This window comes from Capronia epimyces (genome assembly GCF_000585565.1).
Source record: "Capronia epimyces CBS 606.96 chromosome Unknown aczIQ-supercont1.11, whole genome shotgun sequence".
NCBI lineage: Eukaryota > Fungi > Ascomycota > Eurotiomycetes > Chaetothyriales > Herpotrichiellaceae > Capronia > Capronia epimyces.
Window position 1 is genome coordinate 961,925 of NW_006912914.1, and position 25,753 is coordinate 987,677.

At 53.3% G+C, this 25,753-nt stretch overlaps 10 protein-coding genes across 10 annotated transcripts; 5 read left to right on the plus strand and 5 right to left on the minus strand.

Annotated features, from left to right (window-relative positions):
- Positions 1-2,032: 2,032 nt before the first annotated feature.
- A1O3_10403 (CMGC/DYRK/DYRK2 protein kinase) lies at positions 2,033-6,614 on the minus strand (the record flags this gene model as incomplete). The annotated part of the gene is made up of 3 exons (XM_007740493.1): positions 2,033-3,133; positions 3,183-6,198; positions 6,259-6,614. 3 exons carry the CDS (start codon positions 6,612-6,614, stop codon positions 2,033-2,035), a joined length of 4,473 nt encoding a protein of 1,490 aa, XP_007738683.1.
- A 1,307-nt stretch (positions 6,615-7,921) lies between these two features.
- Positions 7,922-9,820, plus strand: A1O3_10404 (uncharacterized protein; the record flags this gene model as incomplete). The annotated part of the gene is made up of 2 exons (XM_007740494.1): positions 7,922-8,172; positions 8,254-9,820. The coding sequence occupies 2 exons, from the start codon at positions 7,922-7,924 to the stop codon at positions 9,818-9,820; spliced, it is 1,818 nt and encodes a 605-aa protein (XP_007738684.1).
- Positions 9,821-10,427: 607 nt separating this feature from the next.
- On the minus strand, positions 10,428-11,790 carry A1O3_10405 (uncharacterized protein; the record flags this gene model as incomplete). Its single annotated transcript, XM_007740495.1, has 2 exons — positions 10,428-10,882; positions 10,941-11,790. 2 exons carry the CDS (start codon positions 11,788-11,790, stop codon positions 10,428-10,430), a joined length of 1,305 nt encoding a protein of 434 aa, XP_007738685.1.
- A 1,971-nt stretch (positions 11,791-13,761) lies between these two features.
- On the plus strand, positions 13,762-15,246 carry A1O3_10406 (uncharacterized protein; the record flags this gene model as incomplete). The annotated part of the gene is made up of 1 exon (XM_007740496.1): positions 13,762-15,246. The coding sequence occupies one exon, from the start codon at positions 13,762-13,764 to the stop codon at positions 15,244-15,246; it is 1,485 nt and encodes a 494-aa protein (XP_007738686.1).
- Positions 15,247-16,521: 1,275 nt separating this feature from the next.
- Positions 16,522-18,903, plus strand: A1O3_10407 (murein transglycosylase; the record flags this gene model as incomplete). Its single annotated transcript, XM_007740497.1, has 3 exons — positions 16,522-17,746; positions 17,816-18,177; positions 18,523-18,903. The coding sequence occupies 3 exons, from the start codon at positions 16,522-16,524 to the stop codon at positions 18,901-18,903; spliced, it is 1,968 nt and encodes a 655-aa protein (XP_007738687.1).
- A 139-nt stretch (positions 18,904-19,042) lies between these two features.
- A1O3_10408 (uncharacterized protein) lies at positions 19,043-20,464 on the minus strand (the record flags this gene model as incomplete). The annotated part of the gene is made up of 1 exon (XM_007740498.1): positions 19,043-20,464. The coding sequence occupies one exon, from the start codon at positions 20,462-20,464 to the stop codon at positions 19,043-19,045; it is 1,422 nt and encodes a 473-aa protein (XP_007738688.1).
- A 711-nt stretch (positions 20,465-21,175) lies between these two features.
- On the minus strand, positions 21,176-22,089 carry A1O3_10409 (prohibitin-1; the record flags this gene model as incomplete). Its single annotated transcript, XM_007740499.1, has 2 exons — positions 21,176-21,700; positions 21,763-22,089. 2 exons carry the CDS (start codon positions 22,087-22,089, stop codon positions 21,176-21,178), a joined length of 852 nt encoding a protein of 283 aa, XP_007738689.1.
- Positions 22,090-22,781: 692 nt separating this feature from the next.
- Positions 22,782-23,288, plus strand: A1O3_10410 (UcrQ family protein; the record flags this gene model as incomplete). Its single annotated transcript, XM_007740500.1, has 3 exons — positions 22,782-22,788; positions 23,000-23,177; positions 23,237-23,288. 3 exons carry the CDS (start codon positions 22,782-22,784, stop codon positions 23,286-23,288), a joined length of 237 nt encoding a protein of 78 aa, XP_007738690.1.
- Positions 23,289-23,602: 314 nt separating this feature from the next.
- On the minus strand, positions 23,603-24,128 carry A1O3_10411 (uncharacterized protein; the record flags this gene model as incomplete). The annotated part of the gene is made up of 2 exons (XM_007740501.1): positions 23,603-23,722; positions 23,805-24,128. The coding sequence occupies 2 exons, from the start codon at positions 24,126-24,128 to the stop codon at positions 23,603-23,605; spliced, it is 444 nt and encodes a 147-aa protein (XP_007738691.1).
- A 407-nt stretch (positions 24,129-24,535) lies between these two features.
- Positions 24,536-25,446, plus strand: A1O3_10412 (uncharacterized protein; the record flags this gene model as incomplete). The annotated part of the gene is made up of 2 exons (XM_007740502.1): positions 24,536-24,570; positions 24,645-25,446. 2 exons carry the CDS (start codon positions 24,536-24,538, stop codon positions 25,444-25,446), a joined length of 837 nt encoding a protein of 278 aa, XP_007738692.1.
- Positions 25,447-25,753: the final 307 nt, after the last annotated feature.

The following is a 25,753-nucleotide window of genomic DNA, read 5'->3' on the forward strand; positions in this document are numbered from 1 at the left end:
CCACACTGGCGATGTCGTATTGTATCCTGTACGGATACTTTTCAGCCGGGGAAAGGCTCAGGAGGCTGCTGGATGGGAGCTTCGACTCTCGGACAAGTCTGTAACAAAGAGGCAGAGGCACCAGCCCCCTTGACGTGGCAGTGAGGAAGTCCACATCAGCGAGTACGGAGTACGGAGTACTAATTAGGTATTATTAGGTACCTGGCACCTGCCTGGGTACGTAGTTGATAGTGGTGGTGACCTAGGTCGCTCTTGCCTGGCACTCAGGCCTAAGACTCCCCTTCTCTCCTTCCCCAGGTGCCAAGCGCAGTCATATCACTTGCTGTAAATAAGCCTTTCGTCTCACTGGCAGGCTCATCAGCCCGGCTCCTGGGTCGCTCCAACTCATCAACTGCTCACCACTACTCGTATTACTACTACTACTACTACCACCACTGCTGTTGCAGCGCCACAGGCCAACTCTCTCGCTGTATCTCACATCTGCGATCCTTTGTTCCTCGCTTGGTCTTCTGCAATCCATTGCCCAACCACAAAGATCAATCACCCGCATCTCCCTCCAGCGATCACTCTTCTCTCAGATCAGACGCCATGGCGAGCCAAGATTACTATGGTGGCCATCACGGCGGCTACCCTCAACAACCTGGTCCAACGTGAGTCGATTCTGGTCATTTCATACCAAGCCTCTGGATATCTTTTATCCAAGCGAGGTCAGCCTCGTTGTGCTATCACGCCTGCAATGCATTTCCGCTGACATATCTATCCTCACAGTTACCAACCTGGCTACGGCCAGCCACAACCTGGCTACGGACCACAACCTGGCTGGGGTCCTGGCTATCAAGCACAACCGCCTCCGCAAATGCAACCACAACCACAAACCGTCTATGTTCAGGAGCAAAGAGGCGGGGGCGACCGAGGATGTTTGGCTTCATGGTGAGAACACAACTTCACCGCTAGATTGCAAATCTGAGAGTGTCTGGCTAACAAACCCCTGACAGTCTTGCCGCGCTGTGCTGCTGCTTTGTCTGCGAGGAAGGATGCGAATGCTGTGCCGATTGCTGCGAGTGCGCTGAGATGTGCTGTTAATGGCCAGTTGATGGACACTTGCTGGGCGAACATTCGAGAAGAGAGCTGTATATCGGTCTTGGGATTCCTTGTCCGTCACACAAACTGAGAAGACGCGGCGTCCCCCTTGGATGGGAACCTAGGTTTACCACTCAATCGGTATTCTCAGTTCGAGCTGGACTGAACTCTGAGTACAGATCAAAGCTCGTGCTACACGTGAGACAATGGGCGGTGTGATTGTGGTGGGGTGGTCCGACCTGCCTTAGAGAGTGGCCATCAACCCAGGGCGAAGACGATCTGGTCTTCAAGAACGTGGTTAGGTTCAGTGCAATACGATATTTTTATTCACAACATTCATAGCAGCCTGTAATGCTCGTCATTCGGCGAAATTGTCACATGGTCTGGGGGAAAGACCGACGACAGCATTGCAATAGAAGCTTCGGCAGGAAGGGAATGACTGCGTGCAAGCTGGCAAACTCGGCCGACGAGACACACGACTTTGAGAATCTGACATTGAATGCGTTATATCATGTCCTCGTCGTTCCTCATCGCCGCCCCCTAAAGGAGAACCTCTTCCACTTCGTGCTTGGCGGGAATGCTGACACGAAAGCGCCATATCAATATCTGTACAGTGCGTTCTTGAGGTGCTTCTCCATCTCTCCTTATGTTCAAAAGAAGACCAAGGTGCTATCTCTTCCGCTTTTGCAACGTGCCCGCCAAAGAAAAACTAGGCCACCATCAAATGGGTATATAGAACGGATTTCCGCACCGGTATTGACGCGACCCTCCAAGTTCCTGGCCGCCGTACCAAACATTAGCAGTCAGCCTTGTCCGCCAGGCACTCTCGGCCCAGGTTGTGCTCTGCTGGGGTTATATGTTCATTAATGATAGTAAAAGATTCGTCCCAATCGACGTCAACGTCGGCATTGGAAACTCTTTGCTGTCCCTCAACTCTCGGTCGTTCAAAGTCCTACTTGAGCAGACTTGCTGCGGCTGCAGCGGCCGCCAAGTCAGACCTCCCACTCATACTTCGTTGACCGACAGCCAATCTCGTGAAGCTGGAGTTCGAGGCAGAAGTTGTCATGGCTGCGTGAGAAGCCCGCTTCGCTTGCGCCGTAGCCTGGGACGCTGCTGCGCTCGGAACCGCGGACTGCCGCCTTGCCCCGGGTTTACTGGGTGATGTCTCGTGCCGGCTGCCAACCGGCACCTTCAGATTGGCTGTTGGAGGCTGCGGCAACGGCCTCGTACCGCCGGAAGTGGTCACAGAGTTCACCCTTTTGATCGGCGAGTTCACACTTGCGGTGACATGTCTCCTGGCTGTGGTCGAGCTCAGTTTGATGCCTGTGATAAATTCATGCTTGTTTGCCTCCTGCGGGTTCATCCGTCGTGATGGGTCCCATTTCAGACACTTCGCAATAAAATCCAGGAATGCCTCGTCGTCACATTTCAGGACTTGTCGGAGATCCTTCGAGCTAGGCCGTCTCCTCTTTCCTTTTGAGGACACCGTTACTCGAGGCTTGCCCATCGAATCAAAGAAGAGTTTCTTTCGACTGCTCTTCTCGATCAGATGCTTTTCCGGTGGCCCAAAGACTTCCATGATGCAGGCCAGTTGTTCCTGTTCGTTCTCACCAGGGAATATTGGGTAGCCAGTAAACAGCTCGGCTAGGATACAACCGAGACTCCACATGTCGATTGGCATGCCATAAGACATTCCAAGGATGACTTCGGGGGAACGGTAAAACCGAGATTGGATATAAGTGTACACCTTTTCATTTTCAAAGCAGCTCGACCCGAAATCAATGACCTTGATCTCGGAATGGACCGGGTGCGCGAGGAGGATGTTTTCCGGTTTCAAATCACAATGGATGACCTTGTGTTGTTGTAGGAGGATCAGACTCTGGAGGAGTTGCTTGGTAAATCGTCGAATCAACTTCAGGGAAAATCCTCTGAAGTCGTGGGCCTTGATGAATTCATAAAGGTTCATGCCTAGGAGATCTGTGGAGATGCAAAGGTGGCCCCGGAAGTAGAAGCTTTGATCGAAGTTGACAACGCTGTGCATTTTCTGGGGGTCCTGCTGTCGGGTCAGAGTTGCAACGCCAATCCATACTGTTTCTGCTTACCCAATCTCTCAATTTTTGTAGAATGTTTACCTCCACCAGTGCCTGTTGATGAAACCTCTTCTTGTTGCGAATTATCTTGACGGCAACAAGAATTCCCGTTTTGTGGTCCACACAGCGCACGACCTGCCCAAAACTACCTTTCCCAAGAAGATCAACCACTTCATACCGATAAGCAAGGTGGTCGCCTTCAACAATATTGTAGTCACCTCGTTCATCATCGTATCCGAAGTTTGATGCCGCCGACTTGAGGTCGCCGATGATTTTTCGAGCGCTAGGAGTTCCGGTGAAATAGACGTCGGGGTAGTCGACAATTTCACCTCGTTCGAAAATATTCAATTCGAATATCTCAGTGGCTGTGCTAGCCGACATGTGACGAGCTGGACGAGCTCTGGCTCGGAGAGCGTCAAGTTCGCGGGCAGCAGATTCGAAATCTTTCCTCTTAGATGCGAGTTTCTTCATCTCATCTTCGGCAATCATGTCGTCACGATCAAGAAGGGGCCCTTGCTGCCGCGGGCCCAGGGTTTTATCCGCAAGAAGATTATGTGTGCTCGCAGACAAAGATCCCGACCGGTTGGGATGCATCGTCAGTGTCCGGCTTGCTTCTGTTGAAGGACGGCTATTCGAAGCATGTGAAATAGTACTATCGTAACTGTCCTGACGCTCCGGCCTATTGGTCGTGCTTGAAGTAGAGGTTTGTCTTCTCGATCGGATGTATGATGGCCTCTGAGAAGGACTTCCGTTGCCACTCTGGGGATTGGTCCAACTTGCAGAGGCTGGCAGTTTCGGTGGTGGCATATTGTCATATTTGGCAGGATCTTTGCCCTGTGGAGCTGGCTCTGCAGCTTTTTGATCACTTCGTTTACGGCTCAATCTCCGCCTCAGTGACGTGGAGAACACTGATTCGCTTTCCGAGTTCTTCTCGACAGGACTAGGATGGGCTTCAGCCTTCGGCGTGACAGAAAAGCTCGGTGCCCGAGGTCCATTTGGCCGCGTGTGACTTGTAGTCCTGTTCAGCTCTGTGACGAAGTTGGGTCGCATAAATTTCGAAAAGTCGTCGTTACTCTTGGGCAAGGATGAGGAGACAAAGGGGGAAATATTGCGATGGCTTGCCTTTTCCATTTCAAAGGCAAAAGCAGGAAGATTGGGACTGATATCACTGGGAGGTCGCAGTTCGTCCGACCGAAGAGCATGATGTGAAGTGCTACTTCGAAGAGCCAAAGTCTCTTCCGTGGCCTTGTGTCCTCTGGGGAAAAAGCTTGCTTTCGAGGCTGTCATCGGTGTACTCGGGGTCTTTAAAGCTCCACGAGTCCCTGGGGGCGTGACCGCTTTCTCGCTGGATTCGGACTTGGCGTGAAGCGACTTTATCTTCGCAGAGGTAGGGGTGCTCAGGGGTAACAAATTCAAAGGCGGTAACCTGAGCGCTTGAACGTGCATTTTACTTGATTTGCGTTGCGGCTTGGGCCTAGGTTCCGTTTCAACGTGTGGTATGGGACCAGAGATATGTGAGGAGGTACTGGGGGCTCGGGGGGTTTCCAGCGCATCCATAGCGTCGGCTAGTGTCGAAACCCCAGGACTGTTGGAGATGGCTTCATCAAAGGGTGGGAGACTGGATGACCGAGCCGAGAAGAAAGGCTGGTCCAATTCACTCCCTGGAGACTCATAGGCCTTGGGTATTGCAGGAACTGGAGGAACTTCCAGGCCCTGAGTAGTACCGGTGGACGTATCAAGCCGGGGTTTGGGAGCCGGCAGCCTAGAAGAATTCATGGTCTGAGATAGTCTTGCGGCGTGATTGACCGTGTTGCGGACCGAACTATAACTAGTATTCGACGACAAAGACTGGCCAGAGCTGTACGACTTCCGGTTGGGATCGGGGGTGGTTCGTGAGGAGGACGGCGTCAAACTTTTACGAGTCGGGACAAGGGGCGACTGTAGATCAGGCTGAGGCAATTGCGGTACTGGTTCGGGTTGTGGTGTCGGGGGAGCTTGAGAAATCCTGTTCTGTGGTAACGGTGGCGCCGGAGGAACGGTCGACATTCGCTTCATGCGTCGTGCGTCGGTTGGACTTACAGTTCGTGCGCCCAGTCCCGTGGCATGATGGGGCATGGCAGATACGCGGCGATTCCGATCTCCATTTGCTCCAGGCGTTGTCGTCCTCCCAGGTGTTCCGCTCCTGCGCGTAGGAGTATGATGAGCGCTGCTAGAAGTGGACTTAGAGAAGTCTGGCGTCCTTGACGGCGTCAGCAAGTCCTTTGACGCTTGCCGCTTCGCAGCCAATGATGGCCTTGACCTGACAGATCCAGATGTCTTGATATCTTCTAACCCGTTCTCTTCTGCTCGGTAGCCCAGACTCTTCAGCGACAGGGCCTTTGCACTTTCCGCGCTAGACTTCCTTCCGCCAGCGCTCGGCCGTCTCTTCACCGTGGGTTTCTCTGATGATTCTGGCGGTATGAACGTTCCTGGTCCCACAGATTTCCTTGGGACTTTGACACCGCTAGTGGCGTTGTTGAAGGAATTGGGCGGGAAATGGCTTTGTCTCCTCCCTCGGAGGATGGATGTTGCGGTGGCAGTCATTGAGTCGGACTTGATGGAGCTACGGGATGTACTGGAAGCGGTGGAACCTTTGCGAGTCACTGTCGTCACACCCGGCCCTTTGCGAGCGGGTACCGGGATTGCTGGTTGGGTCACGGGCTTCTTGTGGTCGGTGCTGGGTGTGTCGGCCGAAGGGGAAGCTTTGACGTTTATTCCCCGGCCAGGAAGGGGGAAATGATTTAAGCTAGGCTCCGTGCCAACAATAGTATCTTGAAAATCGTCAAAGTTGAAGGTAGGCTCGAGGAAGTTGCCAAAATCCAGCGATCCATGCTCTTCCCCTTCTGACGGTTGTCTCGCTTGTATTGATGCAAAACTGAATCTTGAGATATCATTGATAGACAACTCGCGGGTATATGGATTTTGGGAAGCGACGGCAGAGGCCCCTCGAAGGGAGTTGAACTGTGGAGTCATGGGATTGCTGGCAGACCTAGCAACAGGCAGGAGTTAGCTTTGCAGACAAAGTATGGAAGCCGCGGCTACCACCAACCTTTTTCCAGTCCCGTAGTCCAGGGGGCGAGGACCCATGGGAACTTTGGCGTTGCTGGGGATTGACGACTGTCTTCGTCGTGTGGTAGAGGCCGAACTGGAAGAGGCATTTTCACTAGCAGCTCCCTTCGAGGAAGTGTTCGTCGAGGTAGTAGGAAAGGAAGACGGTGGTTTCTTCGACGGGAGGCTGTCTTCCACAGAGTGTGACAGCGTCGGTTGGGACTGGTTCACTGCAGATATCCTTTGCGTCAAGTTCGTACCACCCCGGTCCGAGTCATCGGCCCTGCCAGAAGTTGTATGTTTTGCCTGATTGCCGGTGTTGGTGTTGGTGCCAGGAGCATGTTGTCGGAAAGGCATGGTAATAGTGACTGCTCTCCTCAGACCCTCAGACGCTCAGGTCGTGCTCTTCAAGTCCCAGCGTCTTTCACATGCAGCACCGATGCATCGACATTGAACACCATGTGGTGGTCAATCCATTGCAGCAGCAGGTTTCCAGTGAGGGAGAAGGGTCAGACAAGGCCTTGTCGCGACCAGAATCGGATGGACCAGGGTGTGTCGTAATTGACAGAGGAGAAAGGGAAGACAAGACAGGCGACGCGTTGTGCTGGAATGCCGTCAGGGAGATCCGATCTTCCGGAAAACAGGGGCGAGGAGAGCGAGACAGAGCAGCGTTCTCGTCGGGGGTCTGTCGAGTACAGAGCTATGGCACGATGGTCGTGGAGATATTCTCGATGCGTGGTCAGGGTGAATGTTGCGGGTGACCATCACCACCTGCTACAGTGTGGGAAACTAACTTGCAGTGCAGTGCAGCGCAGCGCAGCGTAGCGTAGCCGAAAGCCAGGTTGCGCCGGACCTGAGTTGCGGTACGGGATGCGGTGGATGGGCATGCGGCGGCGAACAGGGAGTCGGGGACAGGGGCTGGGAGGTGCCTTAGGAGCCCCCGGTAGGTGCACAGGTACCTGAGCTTGCAGCACGGCAGCTCTATTTGGTAAAGCCGGTTTCTTCTACGGGCGGGGATAGCAGGCTAGGCGTGCAGCAAGCCAATTCTCCAGCCAAAAGGATCGACTGTTAGGGGCGTTGGCTGCAGCGGTGGCTTTTCTCGATTGGGGTTGTTGCTGTTGGCTTTGTACTGAACTGGCCTGTGGTGGGTTTGGCTCCTTAGGCCCTGGCCATGGCCCGCGACGCTCCTAGCGGTGTGTCGAATTGCCTATAATCTCTCATACTCTAATTAGTCCTGCGCGCGCAATTTCGTCTTGAACGATTAATGCTCGATGCTCGGTCTGTTCGAAATCTACGGCCAGTGGAGATGCGAGGCTAGTGTAACTACGAAACATAAACATTCAAGCACCGCACCCGCTGCAGAGAAAAGGGCTAAGGAGGCTTTCAAGTTTCCAGCAGTCCTCACTGAACACGGGCTCTCTGTCCGGAGGGTGTCACGTGACAGACATCTTCCACCATGCTTTCGTCACGTGTGCCTTCCACATGTCAATATCAACGACATGGCAGATGGCAACCTACTACTGTTAGACTACTATTAGGCATCGTCACTCGCAATTGAGCATCATAAATTAGGTACGAAGTACACATATGAGGAATCTGAGTGCCCTCCCAGTCTTATGCCCTCCAGAATGATTGCCAGATAGCCCGGCTCCAGACTTTCCAGTATGGATGAATACACTGCCGACGCCTTCGCCAACCGAGATGAGCCCGTTCCCCTCATCACAGTCTCGCAAAGTGACCTTGATGATGCCTCTTCATCCGAAGCCGACACTACAACGCAGAAAGGAAGGATCAAGAGCCGCCTCTCTCCATCCCGCTTGATGTCCAAAGGTCAAGAACTCGCCGCCGCTCAGATTGAGAAATATGGATCGAGTCCAGGAGCCAAGGTGTCTCTCCAGGACAGGTTGTTCTCCAAGTATGGCAACCGCACATTCCTGCTGATCCTTTAACATTTTGTGGTGTACCTCTCATAGCCCGATTTCTGACCGCCATCTAGACTCCTTCAACAAGTCATACCTCCCGAAGATGTGGATGACCAGGATGACAATTCGCCCGTGGACCGACGCTCGTCGAACTATGTCACTCGGCCTGCCTTTAGCCTGCCTCTGATGACGAACAACTTCCGTCGCTTCAATGCACGCATCGGTATTGTCTTCGTCTTTCAAAACCGACTCATCCGGCTCTTCACCTGGCGCTCACCCACCCACACCTTATCTTTTCTCGCCACCTACACCTTCGTTTGTCTCGACCCGTACCTCCTGGCAGTCGTCCCACTTGCGGTAGCTTTGCTATTCATCATGGTGCCAGCTTTCACATCGCGACACCCACCTCCGCCACCACAAAAGACTGTGTCCAGCACCACGCCGTACTACCAACAAGCCTATACCGGCCCCGCGCTGGCCCCAGCCCCAACCATCAGGCCGGCCAGTGAGACATCGAAAGACTTTTTCCGTAACATGCGAGACCTCCAAAACAGCATGGCGGACTTTAGCAACATTCACGATGCTATGGTCAAAAGCGTCGCACCTGCAACCAACTTTAGCAATGAGACCTTCTCATCCCAACTCTTCCTAGTTCTTACTATCCTTGCCACCCTGTCATTCATCACGGCGCACCTTCTTCCATGGCGTCTCATATTCCTCCTGTTTGGTTGGGGCTTCATAGTCTCCAGCCACCCGACAGTGCAGATATGGTTGACCAAAATGCAACAGCAGGCCGAGAAGCAAGCGACGCAGACCCTAGACGAAGATCAGCTCAACCGCCAGCAGTACTTGTACGGGATTCCATTTCCTACCACTGTAGTAGCGATTCAATTCGCATTCACTTCATTTTCCGAAATCACGCTCTCAAGTAATCCTGAGATGCGTGAAGTTGAGATATTCGAGCTCCAGCACCGTCCTCTGCAGTCGAGCACGAGCGGCAACTCCGCGGTTGCTTCAGAATGGCAGCCTCACATGTTCACGCCGTCGCCATACGACCCGCTTTCGCCGGCCCGTATCGCCGGCGACCGGCCACGCGGGACACGGTTTTTCGAGGATGTCACGCCGCCTGAGGGATGGGAATGGGCGAGCAAGAAGTGGGAACTCGACCTCGAGCCCGGCGAGTGGGTGAACGAGCGCCTCATAGTGGGCGTTGAGTACGACGTGTTGCAGCAGGGGCAGGACGTTATTTCCGACGACCCACAACTGACAAGAAAGGACGACATCACTACCACCGGTACCGCGACTAGTGCCGGCACTGGCATTGACATCAGCACCAACCGCCGCGACAGCGTCAACCTGGACTTTGGCGGATGGGTGTGGGATCTGCCTCCGGCGCTGGGGAGCGGAGTGAACCGTGATGACGACCTGTGGCTGGCGTACGGCGACTACGACGTCCCATCTATTGGCGGGGAGGACGAGAAAGGAAGGAAGAAAAAGGATAAGGATAAGGCTCGCAAGGCGAATCGGTCTAAAGACTGGGAGGAGGCTACGCGGCTAGACAGTCGGGGCCGCACAGGTGAGTGGCGGCGCAGGAGGTGGGTGAGGCTGGTCATGCGAAAAGCTGTGGATGGGACGGAATGATATGACTCTCTTCTACCATATGAGGATTCTCGGCGAAGAGGACCCACGACATGACACCACCATAATTCTTTGACTTATGCCCACGTTCGTGGATGCAAGGAGATGTGATACGCTGCGATGCTCGACTCATAGGATGAAGAAATTAGTAGCAGGCTGCTTCAATTCAGGCTCAGTTTTACATAATTCTATTTTTTTTCTTTCGATGCTGTGGTGTGACTGAGATAATCCCAGTGCCGTGCTCAGCCGTGCATATGATGTTCTGCGTAGCCCAAGCAAGTAGCTTCTGTAATCTTCTCCCGCCTTATTGCTATCCGTATCTGTCGCATCGGGGTGACCAGATCAGATTCGATTGAAATCTTCAGCAATTGACCACAAATCTTCACTCAGCCCTGGCATGGCTCAGTTTCGTATCAACCAGCACAAGCACAATTCAGCACTCTAGGTGCATGATTCTCAGGTCCATCCAGCACAAACTTGACTCGTTGGCTCGTCCCGCCTGTGACCGTCAAGCTACTGACATCCGTCCTCCTCTCGCATGCTTGATTCTCCCAGCTCACATCTGATCCACAATCGCAGAGGTGGAGATAACATGGCCGCTGAGATACATTCAGACCATCTCTTCTGAACTGACGTGGGTGGTATCAGCACGATGACGGTTGTCCTTTCCATGAGCTTTGCTGTTTTTGTTGCCGTGGTCATGCAACATGGAATCGGCCTCGTGACCCGCAAGAGTGTCAAGGGAATCGATGAGGTTGAGCTCGCGGTCGATTTGGCTGCAGACAGACTTGCGTTGCGCGTGACCCTTGTCAGGGGAGGCGTTGAGGACGTAGGACTCTGGTCGTGAGCCGGGAAGAGTACCGTTGGTCAGGGTCGGGGAGCGATCGAAGGGACTCGGGCTGGGTTTGGGGGGGAAAGAACCTTTGTGGGTCTCCGCGTCTGCAGAATTGACAGTCATGAAGAGCGAGCCAAGCGGGAGAACCACATAGACCGAAGGTAGGAGCATGATCTCAGGTAGCATCACCCCGCTGCTGTTGGGAATGACCTGCAAGATGCAGAAGATGACTATTTCAGAACTGGTCAGGAGCTGAACAAGTGAGGACAGGGTGGCTTTTATACTTACAAGGCACGATGAATGACTGGGCACATAGCAGCCCGACCAGATTCAACGCCGAAGCAAAGATGTTGTGGCCCTTGATCACCTTGGAAGGTCGTCGCCAAATGATGTCCATGATCGAACAAATTGAGACCAGCGAGAAACTGCCAATGCTGATTGCGTATGTAATCAAGTAGGCGTTCCGGAGACGAAGCAGGGTTGTGCTATCTTCCAGATCCACTGTCTTGCCAATGTACAGGATCTGCTGGATGTTAAATGCCATGCAAGTTGCGAGTGCAATCATGGATGCCATCACGAGGTACATGAGGATGACCTTGTAGACGATAATGAACCGGACTCTGACGCCAGTCATTAGTCCCTTTGCCTGCAGCCACAGGCAAATTGCTGCGAAGACGAAGGCGATCCATGACGCAACTGCGCTGATGGCGTAGACTGCGGTGTACTTGCGAGGCCAGACGCTAGAGGCGATGTCGAGGGTGACATAGGTGTAAGCAGAGGTAGTGTTCAAGCCAGGTGTGAGGGCCGCGATGATGTTTGTCATGAGATGCAAAAGCATGAAGACCAATCCAACGAGAAGAAAGCAGTGGAAAGGTGTAGTTCTCTTGTGGCTGGGGGTCAGGGCGAGGAGGTAGATCAAGGTTGCCCAGCCCAAACCGGCTGCTAGCCCTTCGCTGGAGGCATAGTTGACGTTGACATGATCCCAATTGTCGAGAAGACGCCAGGTAGTCTGGTTGAAAGCAGCGCTGCTGTAGGTCGGGACGCCGAAGGCCGTGTCGTAGTAATAGCCGCCGACTCCTGCGGTGGGATAGCTTGTTGGGGCGGTGAGTGCCACGGCCGGAATGGTGCGTTCAGCCATGACTGATGGGGGTGTAGGAGGTTGAGAGGAGATGAAGTAGGAGCTGGAGAGGAAGACGAGCTCGTCGTTGACGAGAAGGGAGGGTCTAGCTGTTGCTTCTGGGGAGCTTCGGGGTGGAGAGATGATGAGGTGAAAGATGAGTTTGTGGTATGAGTGAAGATTGGAAGTTAAGGTGAGAGAGGAGGGAAGAAGCAGGACGACAGGGAAAAGTAAGATGAACACAGGGAAGACAACAGAGATTTTGTTGACGTCCTTGTGTGATGACTGAATTTTTCAACTTGAAGGTCGAGCTGAGCACAAGACAAAAAGGTCGCCTGGCCGACGTTCAGTCTGCCTGCGCCCTCACCTTCCTCGCTCTTTCCCTCGCTTTCACCACTGGCATGGGCTGCAGGCGACGGACGAGCTTGTCATGGCCCAGAGCACAGCATCATACCAGATCCCGACTGTCCACTTTACCCTCACACTCACGACCAGTCTTATAGTCAAACATTGCCACTCTGCATCCTCTGCATCTTATCTGCGCTTTCAAACATCTCATTACTTTCCTCTCCTGTTTCAGCCCGCCCCTGCTGCTGTCCACAAGGCGAAAGAACCAGGTGTTTTCATATGAGACCTCAAGAACAATACTAAGGCCTTAATATTGTTCCCCCCCTGGCTTCCACCATCTGCAAAGACTTACCAGAATCAACAGAGGCCCCATGGGCCAGCAAAGCTATCTGATGTACTGATGAGCATCTTCGCAACCGGTCTTGGTTTTTGGGGGGGTAGCGGTTGGGAAGGATAGTGAACGTGCAATGATAAACAACTGCAGGGATACTTCGCCCAAGGTATCACAACTTCACCGTATTGGCCGCTAACATATCCTATACTGCGGAACATTCCCCGTTACTATGGCAGCTGTCAACGACTTCCTTGCTATGAATCCTCCCAGAGAATACGGCATAATGCACTCACTCCTAGAACCTGAAAAACTGTCGACTCGGCCATTATGCCACCCAGAAAGAAAATGACAGAGAAAAGAAATCAAATCTAGCCCAAACCCAGACTAGGCTCACTCGATTGTCAGCAAAGCCTCTCCTGATCGGCCCCCCCCCCCCCCCCAACGTCTAATCCATCCCATCTTTCTCTCCTAGAAAAGGGACTGTCCTTCCCTCCGCAGTCAGGAACACGCGGAAGATCTCCTCAAACTTACTCCTCCGCCCGTAGTGCGAAAGGCTTCTATAGTTCGGAATTTATTGAAATTGGGATCAAAGACCTGGACCATTTGTTCACCTTATTGCTGAGCACTTTGCCAGAAGGCTGGAATTGGATGATGCCAAGGCTGGGTATCACTGGCAGTCACCACTGCACTGCAGTGCGTACATGTACCTGGTACTCTACCGAGCCAGGGCAAGTAGTCCTTGGTATATGTACTGTAGTCAAGGACAGGCAGAACCGGGACGCTTTCATATTTCGTGTAGCTCACTCTCATTGTCTGTTTGCTTTCCACTTCAAGTCTCTCTGGTTGCTGTACGCCTTGTTTGGATTTTGTCGCCTGTCTCAGAATGGTTGCTGTCTTTCTCATTTACTTCACTGCCGCAGGAGCTGAGGTCCTAGCCGGACTGCCTCTGGAGGGCGACTCAAGTACCTACTACTTACCAAACAGACCACAGGACACTGAGGTTAATCTGGCCTCAGATTTGGATCACGACCATTCTTCCCTCTGTCTTGGTTTGCAGTCAACATCTTCGAACTTTCCAGAGACTAACCAACGCACCAGAGATCCATTCTGACTTCGTCCTCCTCCGTGCATTCAACGAGACCGATAGCCCTTGTTCGGTGCGCCATGAGAACGGTTCAGAACTTGAAATCCCTCTCTCATCCTCGGAACACTACAAATCCCTAGTTCTCCGAAGCGATGAGCATTTCTTTAGCCCCGCGGGACGCTGGGCAATACGTTGGGACGATGAACAAGGGACAATCTCAAATTCTATGAGGCCCCCGCCCCTTCCTCTCGTCACCAGGTTCCAAGTTGGTGAACTCGAAGAGGAAGACCTCAAGGATAGCCTGCACGAAAAGGCGGACACGTGTCTCACGGTCAGTCCAGGCCAATCGACTACTTCTACCTTTTGTCCATCTCCATCGCCGGGGAAGCAGCGGGACCAGACCAACATTTCGACAGAAGGCACTGGGGCTTCAGAGTATTTGTCAAGCCAACCAGAAGATCTCCCGCCTACCGAGGAGATCATCGGAGTTGAAGACAAGGAACATATCATGCAGACAGAGCCCGAGAGTCACTCAGACGAAGAGCCGGGGCGAGAGGGTCCAGCACCGTCTATCGAAAGTGTAGAAGAGCTTGCATCAACTGCGAAAGGCCCAGAAGGATGCCATACGTCTGAACAAGATGCAGATACTGCGGTTGAAGCTCTCTCCTCTGCGGTGTCAATACCACCAACGCAGGACTTGCCGCATGGCACAACTCCGTCTCCATCAGACTGGCTGACAAAGAAGCGAAAGTTCGTGCACAATGAAGAGACCGACCTTCAGGTCGACAACTCGTACGGTCAGCTTCGAACAGCACAGCGAGACGTAGTCGGTGACACAATCGAGGTCTGGACTAGGTCAAGGCGCAAGGCAACCATGTTGGCACACAAGTCTCCATCCCCGGTCGCTCCAACAAAGACGACGTCGCCCGCAACATTTTCGAGGTCACAGACTCAGGATCCTGACGAAATGGGTTCAGGTCGTCGAGGTGCCCAAGACAAAAGCCCACCACAGTCAACAGTGGGGCCTCCTGCTCGAGAGGATGTCGGCCGGGTACCGGTGGTAGTATTCAGCAATACGAATATCCAGGAGAACAAGACTATAATGAGATCCTTTGCATCTCTTGGAGGCCGCGTCACCACCTCGATCAATAAAGCGACGATACTTGTTGTAGGAGACGGGCCTCTGAAAAAGACCGGAAAGTTGATAATGGCAGTCTCAATTGGACTTGACGTGGCCACAGAACAATGGATCGTAGAAACAGTTAACAAAGGACAAACCCAAAACATTCGTCAGTTTCTTCCCAAGGATCCCTCTCGAGAGCAGCAGTGGGGCTTCAATCTAGGGCAAGCGATAGACCGGGGAAAACGTGGACTCACACATTTACTCGCCGGTACGACTGTCTTTTTCACGAAACAACTCAAAAGAGAGCTTGGCAGCCTTGACCGAGAGATATCTCAGATTGCGACTATTTTGGGTGCCGAGGCGGTGAAACACCGATTGCCGGCTCTCAAGAACAAGGGGCAGTACAAAGAAAAAGAGCTTCTAATAATAGGAGCTCCGCAAGATCCTCAGGGTGCGCACGCCGGCCGTCTGGGACAAAAGTTGTTCAGCAAGGATATCCTCACGATGGGCGCGTTGAGGGGAGAGATTGACAGGGAGTCTAGCGAATCCATCCTCGAAGTACCTGTCAAGGACGAGGAGAACAACTGACACTGACAGTGGTCAAGCTGACAGGGGAATAATAGCATCGCCAGCTGTCCGGTTGGCCACGTTCTCCTCCACGGTGGGTTGATGTTGTTGAGGTGAAATCGAGAGATTGGCGGGCGAGCGGAGCTGGTCGATTTGTTAAGGATGCAGAGTGAGTACGCTCTGCTTTATCAACCAAGTAGACGGTGTGTTGCAGACTGATACGAGATACAGGACTACCACCCACTACTAGGTACGGCAGGAGGGTTGTCGATTTGAAGGTCCACCCTCGTCGAATCCACCACTGCCTTGTGGGGTACATATGTACCAGTATGCAAGGGGTGATTGCTCAATTCCCTCCTAGATAAGAGCTTGCAAGCTGCTCGAAAGCATCGTTCAACTCAGCATTCCCCAGACAACGGTCGGTTTGCTGAAGGCCGTCAATTCGGCATCGATGTGTGCCAGGGCAGGTTCTTCTCGATCCTTCTGCATACCGTTACATGGCCGTGCGGTGGCTCAATTCTGAAACACAAATCTCTCCCCTTCTTAAGATCACTTCGACCGACTCCCTTTACTCACCACGACCCTTCTGAAACAGGCCGGCGATCTCGTTTGCAGCCGTTAACTTCGCTCTACTGTCCCCGATCCTCCATACTCCGTTACTCGGCGCATGGGATTCTTCTCGACTAGACTGCTCCTGGTAGGTGCCTGGGATGAGATCCATCGTCAAATCTGCTTTCAGCCACCCAAGGCTGGAACCCCCCTCCCCCCCGCGGAGCATTCCCATCAAGCGAGCCTCAGTCGACTCGATCAGCGAGTCGGCTCTCAGTCCGGAGTGGAACAAATCCACGCGAGACGGCGACACGGTCACTTTTCCCTTCTCTTAACTTCAGTATCATGCAAGGCCAACTGACATTTAGGATGCTCCCCCCAAAAACGTTTGCCGTCCAGCACATACCTGCAATTTCGTGCGCGAGCCCTTGACGATGGGGGCAAGAAATCAGGCACATTGACAGCATTCAGTTAACGGAGTACAGAGTACATATCCCCTCCTCGTCCGGCAGGTCTCCCCAGCGTCTCTTTTCATTGTTGCTCGTCTTCTCTCTTTTTTTTTGTTGCCCATATCACGTTCGTTTATCGGCTAGAGGCCGGTGACCTCGCCGTTCGTTCTTTATTTCGTGTGCGAGTATATCGTACACACAGTCCTTTGTCGCACTCTCCTTTATAGCTCTCGTTGGTCGCTCTTGGAAGTCCCATTCTCCGCCTGAGGTTCAGTTCGCAACTCTCAACCATACCACAATGTCCGTTCTCCTGGCTACCGGCCTTATGGCCGCTCTTGCTGCGTCGCCCGTCTCAGCATTCTGGCGACTGCCTTGCAAGTCCCCGATCGTCGTTGAGCGGGCTGATCCCATCATCAGTCCCGGTCAAGTGTCGAACCATCTGCACACAATCATGGGAGGCAACGGATTTGACTTCACGATGGACTACAACTCTACTCAAGAATCCACTTGTTCGTCTTGTACGGTGATTGGGGACAACAGCAACTACTGGACGCCCACGCTGTTCTACCAACACCAGAACGGAACTTTCGAGAGTGTCAAGCAGATTGGCGGCGCGACTGTCTACTATTTGCAGCGAAAGGGGGACGGCGAGACCTTGAAGGCATTCCCTCCCGGATTCCGCATGGTTGCAGGCAACCCCTTCAAGCGAACCGGTGGCGATGACTTTGCTAGTCAAGCCGTCAGCTACGCTTGTCTCGACTACAACGGCCCTGCAAAGGCAGAAACCCCCATGTTCCCCAACTACAACTGTCCCGATGGTCTCCGGGCCCAGGTCTTCTTTCCCTCCTGCTGGAATGGCAAGGACCTGGACTCTCCGGACCACACTTCCCACATGTCTTATCCCACGGGCGCTTACAACGGTGGTTCGTGCCCTCCCGACTTTCCCGTCCACCTTATCTCTCTTTTCTTCGAGGTCATCTGGGACACGGGTAAATTTGCGAATGAGTGGTACGAAGACGGTCAGCCATTTGTCTGGTCCATGGGCGATCCTACTGGTTATGGCGGCCATGGTGATTTCGTCATGGGCTGGGATCCCGAGCTGCTTCAGAAGGCTGTCGACCAATGTACCAACGACAGTGGTAGAGTCGAGGACTGCCCTGTATTCGACCTCATTCCTGATTCTCAAGCCGAAGGCTGCAGGATCGAACCAGAAGTGGACGAGCTTGTCAGCGGCCTCCTCGATGCATTGCCCGGCTGCAACCCCGTTCAACCCGGGCCTACAGCAACGCCTCAGAGTGGCTGCGGTGCTCCCACGGAGATCACCCCATCCAATGCCACTTTCTTCACCGATCTCACTGGCAAAGGCTGGTCCTACACTGGATGCGGCACTGACAATTACTACAACCGGATCCTCACCGGTGCTAGCCAGGCCAATGACCAAATGACCAACGAGAACTGCGTTGCCTTCTGCGAGAGCAAAGGATTCTCTGTTGCGGGCACTGAATATGCCAGTGAATGCTACTGTAAGTTGAGAAGGACCCCTTTCTGACAAGAGTGAACCATGGGTGCAACAGTCGCTAACTCGTACGAAGGTGGCAATTCCATTCCATCAAGCGGTGCACCTGTGCCCGGAGTGGTCGGAAATTGCCAGATGTCCTGCAAGGGTGATGACTCCGAGTTCTGTGGTGGCTCTGGCACCATCTCTCTATACCAGAAGTGCACGGGAGACACATGCACGAATGCTCAATTCGGCAGCTCTCCGGCTCCTGTCCAAGTTGCCAGTCCTCCTGCTTCTTCTGCCACCGGCTCTCCAGCCTCGTCTGCTCTATCAACTTCGCCCGCTTCGGCCGCCGAATCTCCTACTACGCTCGCCACGGTCACGACCTCCAAGGTTGCGGCGGTGACTACCACGACAGCCTCCGAGCCACAGGTCCAGCCAGTCACCACTACTTCGGTAAATAACTATTCTGATTCTGAAACTGACTCACCTTCTACTTCCTCACCAACAGACGCAGACGCAGACTCATACTCCGGCGCTGCGTCATCTGCGGCGATATACCCAGGTGATGCCGCCGCCGCGACAGCACCCAGTGTTCCTACACCATGAACCACCAAATCCTTTCGCTATCTTTATCCTTCCTCCCCTGTCCCAGCTATCCCTACATCTTCCTGAGACTGATCTTCCCTTCACTCTCCGGCATGAAATCCCTTTGCCCGTTCTTCATATGCCCTCCAAAGAAAAATCAACGACCAAAGTGCGCGAAAAAGTGTCTAACACAGCTTTCCATGTCTTGTCTAGCCAACATCTTCGGCATCCTCCACCCCCGGCTGGACCTACAGCGGTTGTTTCGTCGACACCGTCAACCCCCGCACCCTGCCACAGTGGTCGAATTTCAACGGTGGCAAGGTGACCAACGAAGCGTGTGTCTCGTTCTGCGAAAGCCGCGGCTTCGCCGTGGCCGGCACGGAATACGCAGGCCAGTGTTTCTGCGGCAATGACATTTCCTCGCCTCAGCTCGACGAAGACCAGTGCAACATGGCCTGCACAGGCGCGGAGGATGAAGTCTGCGGTGGACCTGGGGCCTTGAGTGTGTGGAAGAAAGGCTCCTCGAGCACCAGGTTGATGGCTAAGAGATATGTCAACCATCTGCGCCGGCACGGGAGGAAGGCCCAGTCCTAATTCTGTTTGGTCTGGTCGACCACTGTTCATGTACCGATCTATTTATTCTTTATTCTTCACAATGTTGTTGATATGTTCAACCCAAGTCCTCTCCTCCTCTGCGACCCATGGACACAACTTGGCTACAAATCCTCGTAGTCTACAAGACATGATTCATCTTCGTCCCCCCCTTCCCCGTGTTCAAGGTGAACTTGATTTTTCGCCGCAAGCTTCCATTGTGCTTGGGTTCCGTGCCTGCGCCTCGAGGGGCCTCCCGTCCTCGTCCGTGTCCAGATCTGTCGGCCTTTCCGGCTCCAAGACGGACGCCAACATCAACAGAATACCCTCGCTCGGCCGTCTTCGACTTCGACTTTGCCCCTGTCTTGGCCTTGTTCTTCTCGAGTCCAAGACCAACGTCGAGGAAGTATTCTTCCTGCTGCTGCTTCTCCTTCTCTTTCGCCTTTGCCCTGCTTTTCCTAGCATTCCCGAATCTCGCCCAGACTTCGCGCAGCGCGGTCGAAGCACGCACCTGGACTTTGACGGTGAAGGGACCGCATCTGCGGCAGTACTCGTCCGTGCCGCACAGGCAATAGCGGCCATTGGGCCCGTCGAACTGGAGTGTATTGAAGTAATTCTTCTTGCATTCCCAGATGGCAGAGAGGATGTCGCGCAGCTCGGCTCCCTCGACCATGAAATCTTTGGCCGCTGTTCTTGCCGTTGATGATGACAACGACGATGACGGCGAGAACGATGGTGCTGTCTGGTTGGCCCTCGCAGGACAGCCGCATGTTTTGCCGTTGGCTCTTGCCCCAGTCTCGGAATTTAAAACGTCCGGAGTCGATGGCACCGTCACTCCTGCTCTGCTGCGGCTCAGGCCCTCGGTTAGTGAGGGTGCCAGGTCCTGCACATCTTCAAGGAGTATACGCGCCAGGATGCTCCAGTTCCCGTCGCGCGCCATGCTCTCGGCGGTCCACTGGTTCTGCTTCGGTTTCGAACTCGAACTCGAACGCTCCCTTTCCCTTTCCATTTCGTGCTCCATGTACTTCGCGTACATTTGCATGGAGGTCTCGAGCTGCTTGCGCGACACGCCCAGTTTGCGCGCAGCCTCGGCGAAAACGCCGCGCAAATGCCCGTTGGGCTGTTCCGAGTAGACTGCAGCATCGTCGTCCACTTGGACGGTGATCTGGACGCTAGGCTTGACGATTCTGACCCTGGCCCGGCGTAACAGGTTGTCTTTCAATCTTTCCAATGCCCCGGTTTGATACACCTGCATTTCCAAGTCGACTCTGGGCTTGCACCCTGGCTGGTCGCGTGCGTTTTCGTCCTCGTATTGCCGCCATGTCTTGACCACGTCAACGCGCTTGAGTTCTGCGCGGATCGCGGCGGCACATGTATTGATTTTGACTCGTACATCTGCCGCCTTGTCCGTCGAGAAAAAGGGGCTGTAGAAGGTGAGCAGTTTCCAGCGGATCAGGTCCTGCCCGATACGAACGAGGTTGGAGATTGTGAGTGCATCAGGCGGCCGGCTTGAAGAAGGCTGGCACTCCTCGGAACGACACTGCTGGCTGGTACATCCTTGCATCACGGTTGTCCTTGGACTCGTTCACTCACGCCCCTAATGGGCACTGTCAGCAGAACAAAAGAGGCGACGAGAGCTGTCCTAAGACACGAAACGGTTGTTTTCCGGCAGTTGGTTGCAAGAAGTCGTCCCGTCTCGTCTTGTATAGAAGAAGAAAAGTGCAGGGAGACAAGATGGAGAGAAGACAGAGAAGACAGGGAAGAAAGACTGCAGGAGCGAGGGAATTTTTCGAACACGGCTTGCTCTCGCGCAGCCGGTGTCAGCTATGGCCGTGTGGCCCCTGGACTATTAGCACAAGGACAGTCAACAGGTTGATCAACAGGTTGATTTGACGCGATCCAAGTAACGCCCAAACTGGACCGCCGATGAGGCATGGGGTTTCCACCGGGGCAACTTGCGCCCAGTAGACAAGAGGTGGTCGGCTGCTGCCACTCTTTTGTTGGCCCCGTAACTGTAACTGTAACTGTAACTGCGAAAGAGCGATGAAGAAAAGTGAAAAGGTGAGAATTCTCCGGTCCCGTTTCCCCCCCGGTCGCTATATAATGCTACACTGGAATGGCCAAGGCAAAGCATGTAGAGTTGTGGTGGTCGTTGGTATCAATTACACGCCAGTCGCAGTAATGGCGAACACCTTCGTTGTTCCATTAACGAGGAAAAAGCTTCTTTGCAAGCGGACTTGGTCAGGTTATGCTTTTTATTCGGTCGGTTCGCCAATCATGCTCGAAGTCCAAGTAATAACCCCGTGTTCTTGCCCTTTCCGTTTTCTCCGTCTCCGCCACCGGGCAAATACGTGACATTTGGATTGCTGGCCAAGGTCTGCGCAATATCTTTGCTAGCTTCAATTCTTCTGATCTGGATCAGACCATCGCCAGCCTTGGCCACCGCTTTGCTGATGATTTCGGCGGCCTCGGCTTCACCCTCGGCGCGGATGACGTTGGCTTGTCTCTCTTGCTCAGCCTTTTCGACGACGAATCTCGCCCGTTCTGCATCTTGTTGTGCAATCTGTTTCTGTTCAACGGCTCGTGTGAATTCCTTGCCAAAAGTCATATGCGTGATGGAGACGTCCTCTAAGGCAATGTTGAACTCCGACGCTCGGAGCATAAGGTCGTTTTGGATCCGCTGCGACACTGCCTCTCTCTGAGTAATCAACTCTGCGGCATCGAACTGGGCGACAATGGCTTTTAAAACCTCGTTGCCGATGGACGGAAGTACCCTCTCATCGTAGTCTTGACCGAGGGCCTACAATGATTCATTTGTCAGAGAAGGAACATAGACCGAGTCTCAATCATTCAGTGGCTCACCTGGTAGATCTTTGGCAGCTTCTGCACCTCCGGTCGATGCAGTACGCGCAGAGTCAGGCTGACCATCTGCAAGTCCTTGCTTCCGGTGGTGGTGCTGATGTTCCTAGGCTTCGTCCGCACGTCGTAGATGATGGCCTTCTGCAGCCACGGAACCAGGAAGTGTGTGCCTTCGTTGACCACCTGATCTTTCACACCCCCAATCCGGTCGAAAATGACTGCCCTCGTCCCACCTTTGACGTCGTATATTGCCGCCTGGCCCAGCGACACGGCGATGAAGACGGGAACGGCATATCTAGAAATGGCGTTGAGTACGTTAGGCGCCGACATGGTGAGAAGATTGGCTGGAGGTGATCAATGGAGCACCAAGGTGGTCGGATTCTGTGCGTCGTTGCTATTGCTCTGTGAAAGCTCCAAGATGCACTCGTGGATGTCATGCACCGATGACATTTTAGGTGCCAACCGCAGCTTGGGGACGCTGCGCCAAGCACAAGTTTGCGCATCAATGCTCCGCCGGACAGGAATCTCTGCCTACATGTCTAGATTTGTACTCCGTCGTACTCCGTACTCCGTCCGGATGGCACCGCTACAACAAAGCCAACCTCGTCGGGTAAAATATCTAGGATAGCAGCCCTTCATGCATGACGTTATACTTAATCAAGGCGACAGCAGTCACTATTTGGACCAACTGTCAAGTACTTCTAGGATGAATCTCAAGTTTCTCCGTAAGGGTACTAGGTCGATCGTTGACCAATCAGGAGTGGTATATTTCTGTTACATAAGCTGCCAAGCACTCCTCAAGTCCAGCTCTGTCGCAGCTTCTAGCAGTACCACCGGCGACCGTGATTTCTCGCAGTCTTTTGGACGACAAAGAACCCCATTGAGCACACGACAGAGTCACTGTTTCTAAAGGAAACCTTGCGAGATGCGTCCGACTCCGGCTTTGCGATTGCAAGCTACGCGGTCCCTGCGACTGCAAGCAACTAAACCCTTGCGAGGTGGTCATGGTCCTGACCCCAAGAATGGAATGTATGTCTAGCACCGACTACAACTCCCTCATACCCCCCTATGCTGGGTTGTTTCTTGCAGAGCTGACATGTTTGACACAGTTACATGGGATGGTGGGGAAGTTTTGGTACGATATGCTATCCCATCAATCCGAGAGCTTCAAGCCCGTTGTATCCAGACCGAGAAGCTCCGTTCCATGACACAGCGCCGCTGACAACCTCTATCTGAATAGGCTCGCCAGCTCAGAAAGGTGTGGTCACCTACACGCTTTCCCCGAATAGATACAACCCTATGGCCGGAGCTTTGAAAAATGCCGTCTTCAACACCTACCGCCGCACATACCACCAGATTCTATACTGGTTGCCTCCTTTCGTTTTGGCATATTTCCTGATGCAATGGGCCATTGAGAGGTAAGACTCCGAACCAAAAACACAATGTATGAGTAGTCAGGAATTGACTGCCCGGACAGAAATGAATATCTTAACTCGAAGCCTGGGCGAGCGGAAAACGAGGGCGAATAGACATGGTGGTGAGGATTCAAGAGCGGACGAAAGACTGTACATAAGTGGATAAGCAACAACACAGCGGAATTTTCATCTACGAAATCAATTCGCAGAATGTTCAGTGAACTCACATCGTGTCAAGCTCCGTTCGACTGCTATCCCGTCCAAAGACACGGCAAATTTGCTACGAGACAATCATTGGTGACCTTGAACAACGATCGACCACGCCAATGATGAACTTTGACAACCTCGAGTATATAGAGCGAGGAACCCGATAATGCTTAGGCCCGTGACCCAGAAGAAAATAGAAAAAGCCACTGGAAGTATGGTCTTTACCCAGGCCCGATGCGTGGCATGTCGTGGTGTTCACTGAGGCTGCTGAGGTAGCGATTCAGCTCCTCGACTCGCTCTTTGTGCGTCTTGATGCCTTCCCGCCTAAGCCGTTCTTCCAGCTATATGGCCGCCATCGAGTCAGTCGTGTCAAACAAAAAGAGTACAAAGCAAGACGAAAAGTGACGAGTGCGACCAACGTACCCTTTTCCGTCTCTGCTCTTCGTAGCGTCTCTCTGCTTCTGTTTTGATAATGACCCTGTCCTCGTCCGACTCCGCGCCGGTGGCTGGTGCGACTTGCTTGCCGTCTCTGAGGCCGCGTTCGTCTTTGGCAAATTGCGCGTCTTCATCTTCCAACTTCTTCAACATGATCGACTTGTCATCAAAAGAACCTTCCTCGGCCTTGCTGCCCTCCGCTTCGTCCTTGGATTTAGGCTTCTTTTTCTTCTTCTTATCCACTTTCGAGTCTTTGACGCCCTTGAGCTTCAGCCTCCCGGAGCCAACCGAGGCGTACTCGCCTGGCGCCATGTGGGATTGGACTGGGTAGAGAAAGCAGATTTAGCAGGTTGATGTCGACTCTAGCGGAGGATGTCTAGAACATACCATGTTATATCGAGGCAGTTATGGTTACCCATATTTGGGTGGGTAGGTTGTTTCTTATAGCGGCGGGACTTCGGGCGAGCATTTAGCCAAGCATTTGGCATCTCCGACTTCAATCTTCAAGTTCCGGGATTGAGAAAGTCGACACTCACTGTCCAAGCTGCCAGTGCGGAAGAGCAGTCCCGCGACCGACTGCACATACATTTCGCCAAAAGCAGAAATCCTTGCCGTCCTCTACTTGATCGTCCAGGAAAAAGAGCTGCCAGGAGAACTGGTCATTCCCGCCCACCATGTGTCGCATATGCGGGCGCATGGTCAAATGCATATTTGATTCCATGCCATCGAGGCTGCCTTCACAAGCTTCAAAAAGGTATTAAACATGTGTCTATCCTCACTGTTACGGAACTCTGGATGTCTATGAGTACTCGCTGACCTGATTTGCAGTTATGGCACTCTCCGGCAACCTCCTCAGCACCGGTCTCACCATATCTCATCACGAACGCTGGTCCGCAGTGCATTGGATATCTCGGCACGCACATCCACGATATCTCAGCCTCCAACGTTTCTCCTCCCTTTCCGTGCGAGCCTACACCAGGCATCGACGCAGCAAGCTGTGAGCCCAACATCGCAATTCCACAACACTCAACCCGAGATCCCACCCCCGCTGCTTCAGACGACGGATGTGAATGCACTCTCCCCCTCTCCCGAATCCTCCGAGAGCACATCAATCACCACTGCTCCTTCCACGACGCAGTCTCTCTCGCAACCGCTCGTGCTGTCTCGATCTCTGCAAGAATTTCTGCCCAAACTGTGCGTGCAGAAACCGCACTACATCGTCGCCCATATCCACCGATTCCCGTACCTGTTAACCGAAGGCGACACACTCCGATTACCTTTCCACATGAAAGGCGTTTCGCCTGGCGACGTTTTGCGATTTAACCGCGCCAGCATTCTCGGATCGCGCGACTACACCCTCAAGGCCGGCACGAGCAACACCGAGTCATACGATGCCAAACGCACAGGCGAGCCCACTTACCTGGATGAACGGCTGTTCGAGTGCCGGATGCGTGTGGTGGGGCTGGAGACCGGGCCGATGATGGACAAAGAAAAAAAGAAGCGCAGAAACAGGCATCGCAAGATCGTCCACAGCAAGCACAAGTACACGGTGCTGCGGGTGATGCAGATCAAAATCAAGAACTTGGAGGAGCTCAACCAAGAGAAGGCCACGCTTTTACTCGAGTCATAGGGAGCGGATGTAAATGGACACCCGCCCTCAAGGAAATATGTTGTATTATTGACGGGTAGTTCTGCGAATATGCGGACAGATTTGGTCATTGCCGGCGAGAAATAAGAATAACTTATGGATTGTGTTAGATAGGATAGGGCCGCGTTACCATTATGCATCGTGCCTCGGCCCCTACTTTGGAGGCCTTTTGAGCGAAAAGCAATACTGAATGCCGCTTTTACTCATCCCATCAGCATTTCCTGGCCAAAAAGCACTGTCCGTCAACATCATCAGCGTTCGTAAGGGTACAAAAAACTAGGCATCGAGT